This window comes from Grampus griseus, assembly GCF_964374135.1.
Source record: "Grampus griseus genome assembly, chromosome: 20".
Taxonomy (NCBI): domain Eukaryota; kingdom Metazoa; phylum Chordata; class Mammalia; order Artiodactyla; family Delphinidae; genus Grampus; species Grampus griseus.
This window is the reverse complement of record NC_139014.1, coordinates 58,184,179-58,197,109: the sequence shown is the minus strand read 5'-3', so window position 1 is coordinate 58,197,109 and position 12,931 is coordinate 58,184,179. Positions and strand designations below refer to the sequence as shown.

At 43.9% G+C, this 12,931-nt stretch overlaps 1 protein-coding gene across 1 annotated transcript; it reads right to left on the bottom strand.

The window, feature by feature from the left end:
* Positions 1-1,952: 1,952 nt before the first annotated feature.
* Positions 1,953-2,874, bottom strand: LOC309837888 (schlafen family member 5-like; the record flags this gene model as incomplete). Its single annotated transcript, XM_082678768.1, is given in 4 exon segments — positions 1,953-2,291; positions 2,295-2,337; positions 2,339-2,634; positions 2,638-2,874. Coding segments are annotated over 4 exon segments (915 nt in total).
* Between the last annotated feature and the right edge of the window lie 10,057 nt (positions 2,875-12,931).

The window sequence follows — 12,931 nt, the reverse complement described above, 5'->3', positions numbered from 1 at the left end:
CTCGAACCCCGTGTCCCCTGCATTGGCAGGTGGATTCTTAACCACTGCGCCACCAGGGAAGCACCAGATCCCTTGTTCTTGAGGTCAGGTCACGGGCAGGTCACAATGTTCCTGTAAACCTCCACCAAAACAAATGTTATTCTCTGTTCTGACAAGAAAGGGCAAGGTCCTAAGGCTCAGCTTTCACCCTCTGAGGCTCAGGCCCTGGCTAAGAGGGAGTCCCTGGGCGGGCCAGTTACCCTGCATGGGAACGTTCGTCCAGCACTTGGTCTGGGTCTTTCCACCAGTGCCCAGGCTCGACCAGTGGGTGGCCATGGAGAGGGCTCTGGAGCTCTGCAGGACACAGCCCTCAGCCTGTCCCCAGGACCCCCAGCTCACCTGCCAGTCCTGAGGCTGGAGGGCCTGGAGGGCCCTGGGGAGAAGGCCACGATCTGCCTCTTACCATACTCTGCCTCCAGGACCTGTGTGACTGACTGTTACATGTGTGGGACCTCTAACCACCATGCTAAGGGTCACACACTAGCAACTTCATGCCTGCCCCGCCCCTGTTACAGGCTTACATCATTAGATCCTCCTTGAACCCTATATGATCTAACCGGGACTGTCATGGCGCTATTCAAATCGTATGTATATTAGCAAAAGTGTGGTAACATATACTAAAATGTGGTAATTCATTCAGGTTTCAGTATAATGTCCCCCTTCACCTAGTTTCTTTCTCCTTTCACCTATTCCTCTCTTGGCTACATGCAGAAATGCTACTCATCAAGGATCATTAACTCCGTGACTTCATGTAACAAGATTCAAACCCCATGTCTATTGTCTTGTGTTTTAACTGTAAGAACTTGTAGCTTGAGTGTGCCTGGTGCTTGGATGCACCTGGTCTTCCTTCAAGGTAGTGTAGATTGTTGCTAAGTTACTGGATTCTTTTCTTGAGTGCTCATTAGCTTACAGCAGTCTCCCAAACTCCCTTAAAATTCCCTCTTTGTCTTTAATCCTCTGGTGGGATTTCTAAACTATTTAATTATCCTACTCTATCCCTATTTCGTTTTCACTGCTGAATAATACTCCATTATGCAAATATACTATAATACATTTATCCATTGTTGTGTCAATAAATAATTTGGTTGTTTTCCTGTTTGGGGCCATTGCAGATAGTGAGTCTATGAGCACTCCTGAGCATATCTCTAAATATATATATATGGATATGTATATATATATTATAAATATAAGCACTATATATATAGTGCTTATATTTTTAAAAAAATATGACTAGAAGATGTGAAGGTCAATGAATATAGATTTCTGAGAAGATCCTGAAATGAACTTTGTTTTTCTGGACTCTTCTTGAAGTTACGATTGGTTTTCTTTTGTCTGATATTATCTCAGGCTTTCCTTTTCCAAGGTGCATGCATATCACCAACACTACTCTTCAGCCTATCAGTCATGGTTAGCATCACATGTTGGCTTTTGAAAGGAAAAGTGAGAGAAGAGAGGTTTGATTGTGTTTTTGTTCAAAATTGGAAGTGAGGCTATGAGAAAGGGAGAATATTTGATGAGGGAACCATTACAAGAATGCAGAGGCAAGGAAAAGTGACAGTAAATTAAAGAAGACACATAGGTACATGTGAAAAAGGAATTTCCTGTATAAGTAAATGTGAGTTCATAATTAGAAAGGGAAAGAAGAGACTTGAATATGAACACAAGAAAGGATGTGGAAACAGAAATTGCTAGGTCAAACAGCCTTCTGCACCAACCTCTAGTGGGTCTACTAGGCCAGAGCATCTATTTGTTGAATGCAGGATATTCAAGATGGGCAGAGGGAAAGAGGGGCAATGACCCACCAACTGTATCTATAGGAATTAATGTCAGGCATCTGCAACTCTGAGGGTACCTCTCTTTTCCCAGATTCTAAAATAATATCTCCCTTTCCTCCTTCCTCACCTCCTCCCATCTCAGCAAACATTAAAATCATTGATGATTCTATTCCCATTCCTTGTGGCCAGCTCTCTCACACGATTGTCCTTCACCCACCAGGAATTATGCACTTTGGCAAACACTGCACAGCAGAATCGTTCCATGCTGACTGCACAGACATATCCATGGAGGGCCCCCTGCTTGTGTACTGCAACGAATTTTGTGGCATATTTTATCTCACGCCTCTGTGTACAGAAATGATGGACTGGTAACTTCCTAATATAGCGATCAGTAGAAGCCCTCAAGGTGGCAAGATCTGTTTTCTCTTTTTCACATCCAGTGACTTGATGGGTCTCATCATGCAGGCCAAAAAATACTTACCCTACCTCAGTGTTTGCAAATGCAGAAACACACTTGGGTAAAGCATTGTGTCATCTCTGTTGAGAACATCTTAAATTCAACGCGTGTGGACTTAGTAAAGTTGAACTTTTCCTGGTACTGAAGGTGGTGAGTGCTATCAAATAAAGCAGAAGCTGAAGCCTTTATGTTACCTTCATTTTGTACACGAACCTGAAATTTCTGTGGACTTAATGAATTGGAATCATTAATATTTGTAAGAGTCTGAATCCTGCCTTTGGGGAATGCCAGTGCTTCCTGAGAATTCATGACATTAGTACATGTTCTATGTCTGTGGCACAAAGAGGAGCACAGGTAAGCAAATCATATACCAGAGGCCTTTGGCATCCATGATTTCACAAAGATCAAAAAGAGATATCCCTGCTGCATCTCATCTAAATAGCCTTTGAAAGTTGAAGGCAGATACAATCCTACTCCGTGACTATCATAATTATAGTCTTTGTTCTCAGTCTCAGCCTTGACCACTCCCCCTCCGGAATTCAGCAGAGCACATATTGCATGCACGATGCTTTCATGCTGTTTCTTCTGCAGTTTAGGGTTCATTCCACTCCTTTGCTCATTCCCAGGGGTGACTTTTCCTGCATTTAAAACATACAAAGTTCATTTCCAAATCAATTTTTTAAAAATAAATTTATGTATTTTTATTTTTGGCCACATGGAGTGTTTGTTGCTGCGCGCAGGCTTTCTCTAGTTGCAGCGAGCAGGGGCTACTCTTTGTTGCAGTATGTGGGCTTCTCATTGAGGTGGCTTCTCTTGTTGCAGAGCATGGGCTCTAGGCACGTGGTCTTCAGTAGTTGTGGCTCACGGGCTCTTGAACGCAGGCTCAGTAGTTGTGGCATGGGCTCAGTAGTTGTGGCTCACGGGCTCTACAGCACAGGCTCAGTAGTTGTGGAACATGGGCTTAGTTGCTCCGTGGCATGTGGGATCTTCCTGGACCAGGGCTTGAACCCATGTTCCTTGCATTGGCAGGCGGATTCCTAACCACTGCACCACCAGGGAAGTCCCTCCAAATCAATCTTGAGACTCATCTTCTCAGCACTTTTCCTGTTCTTACCCTGAAATGTTCTAAAAAACAGGAAGATACACCATTAGAATAGGCCAAGGATAGGGAAGGTGGGAAAATGGACAGTTTGAGGCCATTCTTCTGAAGTTGTTCACTTCATTTATTACCACAGAGCTTGAGGCCAGATTCATGCAGGGATTAAGTATGCAGGGCAGGTTGAGGAGCTAAGTCTGGTGGAAGCCCACTGCCACCAGAGAAACGGTCAAGAGGTGATTTTTATGCTGTGATTTTGGTAACAGTTTCTGCCAGGTTCTCCTTGGCAATTGAAGAGCTTTCAGGGTGTCTCTAGGGTGTGCTGATGTGTATTGTTTTTCTTGGTGCTTTGTCTTTCCTCTCTCACTGAGACCTGGGCAGTCTCAGATTATTATTATTATTTTTAATAAATTTATTTATTTTATCTATTTATTTTTGGCTTTGTTGGGTCTTCATTGCTGTGCACGGGCTTTCTCTAGTTGTGGCGAGTGGGGGCTACTCTCTGTTGTGGTGCGCAGGCTTCTTATTGTGGTGGCTTCTCGTTGCAGAGCACGGGCTGTAGGCACGCAGGCTTCAGTTGTTGTGGCTCGCAGGCTCAGTAGTTGTGGTGCACGGGCTTAGTTGCTCCGCGGCATGTGGGATCTTCCCGGACCAGGGCTCGAACCTGTGTCCCCTGCATTGGCAGGTGGATTCTTAACCACCGCGCCACCAGGGAAGGCCTCAGATTACTTTATAGCCCAATTTTTGGAAGCAGAAAATCTGATTGAGTTGATAATTTATCCTTATTGTAATGGAACAGATTCTTTAGCTTCCTCTGGTTCGTGCAGTTCCCATCTTGTGAAAAAAAAATGTATATCATATACTTTAATATATTATATGTTTTTGTAATAGAAATTTATTGTATACGTTATATATATGTATTTATATATATATATTTATATATATATATATATATAAATTTGTTTGGAACTTACAAATTATTGACTATTTGTTTGGAACAACCAGGCTGTCAGGTTGAGGTGGGTTTCAGCATTTCCTAAATGCAGTCCAGTTGTCCCAGCAAATAGGACTGGAACCATTGGATATCTTCATACAAAAGAAATGAACCTCAACTCATATTTACCCCACTTACAAAAATATACTTAAAATGTGTCATAGACCTAAATGTAAAACCTAAAATCATGTGGAAATAAGTGAAGACTGCCCACATGAGAACAAGCAGAGGCTATTTTCTCAGAGCTCACTATATCAAGGGAATTGGCCACCATCACTTATGATGGCAGAAACTCAAGCACAGGCAGAGGAATGTGGAAGCTTTATAGTGAAAAGAGAGAGAGAAGGCTCAGGGATGCTCTGATCTGAGTTTGTGGATCTAGGGAAGCTGGAAGCGGGCTTACTGGAAGTGGGGCATCTCATGTCACTGGTTTGGAGACCCTATTTGGCTTTCTTCGGTTGGTCCTGAGTTGGAGTGGGGGCAGAAGTTAAGGACGCTAGCAGGTGTTGAGCAAGTCCTGACCACTTTTGGCCAGCTGCTGCAGGCGTTGTGGTTAGGCTTCCCAAGCTGGTTGGGAAGTCAGAGTTGTGTCAAGTTGTGAGTCACAACTCAAGGTTGTGAGTCAGAGTTCTGTTTTTATATATGTTCTGGCCAGTGTCCATTAGTATATTCAGTCTCTCAACTTCAGAACTTCTAGAGGAAAACATAGGAGAAAATATTTACCTTGAGTTCAGCAAACATTTCTTAAAGCTGACACTAAATGCACAATACATAAAAGGAAAAAATTGATATATTGGACTTTAAGAACGTTTCCTTAACAGTGAAAGACACTCTTAAGAGAATGAAAATATGAGCCCTTGACCAGAAGAAACTATTTGTAGATGATTATATGATTAAGAACTTGTATCTAGATTATATATAGAACTCTTGAAAGGCAATAATAAGAAAACAAACAACCCAATTTAAAAATGGGTAAAAGAGGGAATTCCCTGGCTGCCCAGTGGTTAGGGCTTCAAGCTTCCACTGCAGGGGGCATGGGTTCAGTCCCTGGTTGGAGAACTAAGATCCCACAAACCGTGCAGTGTGGCCAAAAAATAAATAAATAAATAAATATCATTTTAAAAAAAACTACAGTAAGATAGCACCATTAGTCATTAGGGAAATACCAATTAAAACTGCACACCTGGGACTTCCCTGGCAGTCCAGTGGTTGGGACTTTGCCTTCCAGTGTGGGGCGGTGCGGGTTCGATCCCTGGTCAGGTGGCTGAGATCCTTCATGCCTCGTGGCCAAAAAAAACCCCAAACCAAAACATAGAGCAGAAACGATGTTGTAACAAATTCAATAAAATCTTTAAAAAAGATGGTCCACATCAAAAAAATCTTTAAAAACAAAACAAAACTACACACCTATTAGAATGGGGAAAATTATTAACCATACCAGGTGTCTGCAAGGATATGGAGGAAAGGGAACTCTCATACACTCCTGGTAGGAACATAAAGTACAACCATTTTTGGAAAGAGTTTGGTATTTTTATACATTTACTGTATGACCCAGTCATTCCACTCCTAAGTATTTACCCAAGAGAAATGAAAACATATCCGTACAAAGACTTGTACATGAATGTTCATAACACTTTTATTTGTAAAAGTCATAAACTGGAAACAACCCAAATGCCCATCAACAGAAACAAATTTTAGTTATCCATACAATGAAATACAATACAGAAATAAAAAATGAAAGAACTATTGGTACCCACAACATGAATAAACCTCAGAATAATTATTCTGAGTGAAAGAAGCCAAACTAAAAAAGAGTGCATATTTGATTCCATTTGTATAAAAGTCTAGAAAATGCAAACTATTCTATAGCGACAGGAAGCCAATCAATTGTTTCTTAGGGATGGTGGCAGGGTATGGAGAAGTGGGAGGGAGAGATTGCAAAAAAGCATTTTGGGGAATGGTATATATGTTCACTACCTTGATTGCAGTGATATGTTCACATGTCAAAATTTATGAAATTGTACACTTTATGTGCAGTTTATTATTTGTCAAAAATACCCAAATAACTCTATTAAAAACTACATATGTGAATGTGAAAACATAAGTAAAAATATTTTATTATACAGTAAGTCCCCTACACACGAACGAGTTCCGTTCTGAGAGCACGTTCGTAAGTCCAGTTTGTTCGTAAGTCCAACAAAGTTAGCCGAGGTACCCAACTAACACAATTGGCTATATCTTACTGTACTGTAATAGATTTAAATACTTTTCACACAAATGATACATAAAAAACAAACACAAAAAATAAAACATTTTTAATCTTACAGTATAGTACCTTAAAAAGTACAGTAGTACCAGCTACATCACCACTGCTTTTACACTTACTTCCGGACATCCTGGGCTTGAAATAAAGATACTATACTACTGTGTTCTATACAGTACTATACAGTAAAGTACACAAAAGCACAACCACTTGTAGAGGATGCAGCATGTGACAGTGTACGACAGACACGTGAACTAACGTGATTGGACATGTGAATGCACATTCGCATCTTTGAAAGTTCAAAACTTGAAGGTTCATATGTAGGGGACTTACTATAATTAGCTCAAAAATCAGTAGGATATTTAAGTGCCTGCTATTGTTAAGTTTTTTTCCATAGAAACTAAATCTATGATAAGATTAGTGGTATAGAGTCTGAAATTCTACATACTCCAGGTGGAGACCTTTGCCGCCATATTCATTTGATAATAATCACCACCCCACCCTGTCCTTTGTTTTACATATTGTAAATTTACACTTCTCAGGCCTGCCAAGTCCTTTCTCAGTGGAAATCTAGTGCTTGGTGTGGAAAACAGCAGGCCTTCCTAACTACTACTGAAAATTACCTCAACAAAATAAGAGAAAATGCTGTCTCCTCCCTTATAGGTGCATTAAAACAGAAAGTATTGCATTTCATAAAATTGCCCTTGTAGGGGCTTCCCTGGTGGCACAGTGGTTGAGAATCTGCCTGCCAGTGCAGGGGACGCGGGTTCAAGCCCTGGTCTGAGAAGATCCCACATGCTGAGGAGCAACTTAACCTGTGTGCAACAACTACTGAGCCTGTGCTCTAGAGCCTGCGAGCCACAACTACCGAAGCCTGTGTGTCTAGAGCCCATGCTCCACAACAAGAGAAGACACCACAATGAGAAGCCCACACACTGCAACGAAAAGTAGCCCCCGCTCGCTGCAACTAGAGAAAGCCCGTGCATAGCAACAAAGACCCAACGCAGCCAAAAATAAATAAAATAAATAAAACATTAAAAAAAATATTGCCCTTGTAGATTTTTTTTCTAGCAAAGGAGTCTTCCAAGACACCTGTTCTTTAGAGACTGTTACTCTGGCCTGTGAACCTGTGTGTTAGCCATGAAAGATACTGTAACTATGAACCATTGTTTACTTAATGTTCTGTTGTCATGACAATACTGAAATTGATTTGTTTTCTGATAGGCATAAACACCTGTGAAATTTCATAATCAGGGCACAAGCGGATCATCTTATTTCACTCTTTGTCCACTTGCAAGAAGGTCCTAAAATTTGTGATTGCTCATTTTCTTATTTAAGCAAAAGACTTGAAGAGTCTTGTGACATTTAAATGAACATTTCTGTCACAGGAAGCTGTCAGGCTTAGTGGCTTATCTTCCCTCCTTCTCTGGCCAAAAGAACTCTCATCCCCACCCCTGACAGACTGAAATGGAATCAGTTTCTGTTTCCCCATCAAGGTAGGCATAGCCTCACCACCTTCCAATAGAGGACGGCCAGGCAAACGTTATCCACAGCCACCATCCCCTCCTGGAGGCTCTGCCCTTTGGAGATCCACCATGGGTCTGGGAACTGGGAGGAGCCAACGCAGAAGTCCCACTGTCAGGCATCCCCTCCCTACTGCACTAGTCCTTAAGAATTTCCTTATGACAGTCACGTGCAGAAGGGGAACGGAATCACCACAGCCTAGCCTCTGCAGACACAGCACACCAGAGCTCTAGTTAGCCACTTGATGGGGGATACAGGGCTTTGTGGTCTACCCTGGGAGCCCACCCACCCTGCCGCATGCTGTTAACGGTTTGAGGACTGACATTCCAAGCCAGGGGCTTACAGGCAGTTTGCAGAACACAACCTTTTGTAATTAACTGGACACTGACTTATTTGCCCCAGGCCCACCATCTCACTGCCTTCATCTTTAGGAGCCTCGGTGTCTGGTTTAGTTGCTTCCTCTAAAGTTCTTCGTGCTTCTGAACCATGGGGAAATTTTACTAGACATGGTTTGGTAAGATTTAGGCCCTGATACTGTGCACCTCATCCTCATCCTCTCCCCGGCTCTCCTGGAGTTCCAAGCGTCCCAGCTGCCAGATCCTCCACTGTCCGCCTATTGTTGGAAGTTGCTTCTGAGAACCAACAAACCAGATCTCCCAGGGCAGTGCCACAGCCTGGTCGGGGAACCAGGTGAGGACCTGGGGAGGGAAAGAAGCCAAGCTTCTCAGGACCTGCGCAGAGGAGTGCGGGGGACTCATTACCTGCCAAGTGTCCCCTCTGCAGCATGCTCCTCCTGATTCCAAAGCAAAGGTTTTGATCCCTCTGGGTGAGGGCCTTGTATCAGTTACACTCGGTAACCCCTCACGGGAGTGGAGGTGACAGGGAGGACCGCACTGGAGGCAGAGCGACAGCCCAGCAGTATCGCCTCTGTGGACCGGGAAGCCCACTCCTGCAAGGACAACAGCCCTGGTTACCTTTGGTGTATATGGGTGCAACATTTTGTTTTGGGGAGGGGGGGCTTTTTTGTTGCTTTTCTGTGTTTTCTGATTAATTTTTTTGAGATTTGCAGTTCTCTACCCCACCCAGGTGGGCGGGGGTAGAGGGGATCCCAATGCAAGCCCACATCCCCCAGCCCTCCCCGGCCCCACTCCAGCCCTTCCTGGGACTACCCAGGCTCAGTGCACTCTGCAGCTGTCTCCCCCGCAAGGCCTCCGTGCCCCTAGACTCCGGCTTGAATTGCCTTCCTGGGCCCTGCGCTGTGCTGAGCGCGATGCGGTAAATGAAGCTTTTGCCTTCGTTCCATCTCCACCCCATAACTGGAGAAAGTTGATACTGCCTCTTTTCTTTTAAGGTACTTGAATTTGTAAAAGGATGATGACTGTTGCTAAGGACTCCAAAGGAGACCGGCCGAGAGTGTCGTCACTTGGGAGAACTCCGCCAGGCTCACACGATGGAATTTCAGTGAAAGAAAAGAGAAACTGTCCTTTTGATTCATCTGTCCACTGCAGACCTCATCACACTCAAGTCTTGTGCAGAACCATCAGTTTTCAGTTCACCCAGCCTGATTCTATCACCAAACGTGTTCTGGGCGCTCGCAAAGGGTCTGGCTCCACGCTTGCTCAGACTCCACCTGTGACTCTCCGGACTTGGAGGAGCTGGAGGCGCACCACTGCTCCGCGGTGACCTTGCGGAGAGCCAGAGGGGCGGCCCAGCTTGGCGAAGGAGGTGAGGAACTGGCTGCCTGGGCACTGATTGGAGGCCATGGTCCCGGGGGTGTAAGTACCCTTGGGGACCCTTGGAGCATTTTGTCGGGTCCCTCCCTGAGGCACCCTCCTGTCTTCCTCCGACCTCTTAAAAGTCTTTTATTTATTTACAAAGCAAAATCAGCAGTTAAAATTCTTTTAAATAGATGTTTCTCCATCTCATCACTTCCAGCTCACATGGACCACTGGAGCCTTCCCAGCAAACACTCTCTCTCCCACCTTCTCCCCAAGAACTCGAGGTCTGAGTGAACTGGGCTGAAGAAACTGAGGCTGCCTATGGAGCCTGGGGCAGACAGGGATTTAGCCGCTGCAGTCTGGCCCGGGGACTCTCACTTTACTAGTTTACTTCTCAAGACCTGGTCAAGGATCAGGTCCAACCAGACCCTTTGGGGATGGGGTGTATCCGAAGCTTTGAGCTAATGGGAAAGGGGCTTGAAAAAGGTCATCTTAGGACTACAAACGTCTCTGGTGGGTCTAACTTGCTGCCCAAGCACATTCAAATCACTGCCCAGAACGGACAAGGCCCCGCTGAGCAAGGGATTCTGCCGAGCTGGGGCCGCCCAGGGGAACAACGGGGATGCTGGCCAGTTACTGGAAAATCATAGTGGAGGGAAACATCTGGACATCACCTGTGGTCATCTCTGGGGACTGGGGTTAGGGGATGGTTCTTTAATTTTTAAAAGCATTGTTAAATAGCTAAGGTATATGAAAGTACAAAAATAATAATACATTCAACACCTATGTATTCACTAACCAGCTTAAATGACAAATTTTTAGCAGAACCTGTGTGTATCCCGCACTGGTTTCCTTCCCTCATCCAGCCTGTCCCCTACTCACCTGATAACCAGTATAATTTTCTGAATTTTAAGTTAGTATCCCATGTAGTTCTTTATACTTTTATTACAGGTATATATGTCACTCATTGATGCATGGCTTTTTTTACATTTATATACACTTAAACCATATGTAAATAGCATCATATGTAAATTGTGTGTATTCTGCAGAACTTGCTCCAACTCCTTTAAAACATTTTGTTTTAAAGATTATCTTTGTCTCTAGATCATGCCGTGAGCTGCTGTGTGAACAGGGTCCTTCCTGCTTACTATTCTTTTCATCCCCGTTGGTCCCCAAATTATCCAGGTCTCTTCAACTTTTCCTACAAAAGACCTCAGCTCCCACCCACTTTGGGGTCATAATTGCCCCCCACTACATGTTCATTTCTGATTCCAGCCCCTCTCTCCCATGCCCCCCTCCTGGTCTCAAGCTTCTGGAGGGTCAGGAGAAAGGGAGTGTTGGCCTTTCCAGTTGTTTGTATGTTTGTCTGTTTGGGATGAGGGGGAAGTGAATACAGAACATGATTAATTCTTAGTATTTTTCTCAAGATTAAAAGTGAAACTCTTCACTAGACTACAAAGACATTTTCAACTCCCCCCTCCCTTTTTTCACTCATTAAATTTTTTCTTAATTAAAAAAAAAAAAGTGAAACTCTTGTGTTTGCTCTGGCCAAGAATAGGAAATGCCAAGAGCCACTACTGGTCACTCACACACACGCATGCATGCGTGCGGTTAATGCAACATTTACATTTTTTTCCTTCAACAAGCTAAGAAAGGAGCAAGCTAATGAGAAGGGAGGTCGGTTAAAGGGACATATGACCTCATAAGTTAGTTTGGGCAGTCTCTCAGAGAAAGACAATCACTATATTAAAGAGAATCACTGCGTAGGCCAGCCATGTGTCGGTGACCTCTGCCAGCATAGGAGGTTGAAGTCACAGTATGGTTGGAGGCTGCATGCCATGGCGTGTATGTCTTGGTTCATAGATACCCGATTCAGCGTTCTCCATGAGAGACACACGGAGATTGATGCTGGGGCCCCATGCTCAGTCACATTGTGGCTGGTAAGACTTTTATGTTGAAATTCTTACTAGGGGACTGAGGGTTATTGCAGCCACAAGTGTTAGCATAGAGCCCTATCAGTGCCTCCACAGTCTTTCTTTCAAATCCAAGCAACTTGTCTATAACATTCACTTTTCAGGCAAAGACATATTTTTCAATTTTCTTTTTTTACTTTTCTCCATAACAAATTTTAAAAGTAAATTTTCTGTACACATGGTTACAATATTTTGAGCAGTATTTGCCATTTTACAAAGTGGGGTGAAACTTCACCAAAACAAAATTTACTTGGAGGAGGGATGAGGCATCCCTTACAAATGTTTATACAAATCACACATCAGAGAGGTTGTTGGAGGGAATATCGGTTTTCTGGCCCTCCCAGCACCCGCATAGAGATCCAAGAGTATCCTGATGTTTTTCCTGTCCCAGTGGGTGATTATCCTTTTCCTGAAGGAGCCCAGCTGATATGAGCCCAATGCTCCATTTGCTTTTACATGTGTAGGGAAGGGAAAGTGTGACTCAGAATTTTCTCACCACACCCTCCCTCAGATCTTTAGCTCACTGAGAATGAGTGTGATAAGCACAATAATGGCCTCTTAAAGATGTCCACATCCCAATCCCCAGAACGTGTGAAGAGGTTATGTTATGTGGCAAGGGCATTAAGATTACAGGGGGAATTAAGGTTGCTAATTACTTGACCTTAAAATGATAAGATTATCCTGAATTATCTAGGTGGGCTCACAGTAATCACAAGGTCCTTTAAATAGAGAAGGAGGAGACAGAAGAGTGAGTGTCAGAGTGATGCACCCTGAGGAAGACTTGACCAGCCATTGCTAGCTTTGAAGACGGAAAGGGTCATGAGCCAGGGAATGCTGGCAGCCTAGAGTCTGGAAGCCAGAAACAAAATCTCCCCTAAAGCCTCCAGAAAGGAATGCGGTCCTGCTAACATTTTTAAAACATAAATTTATTTTTGGCTGTGTTGGGTCTTCGTTGTTGCGTGCAGTCTTTCTCTAGTTGTGGTGAGTGGGGGCTACTCTTCGTTGTGGTGCATCGGCTTCTCGTTGAGGTGGCTTCTCATTTCGGAGCACGGGCTCTAGGCGCGCGGGCTTCAGCAGTTGTGGTGCATGTGC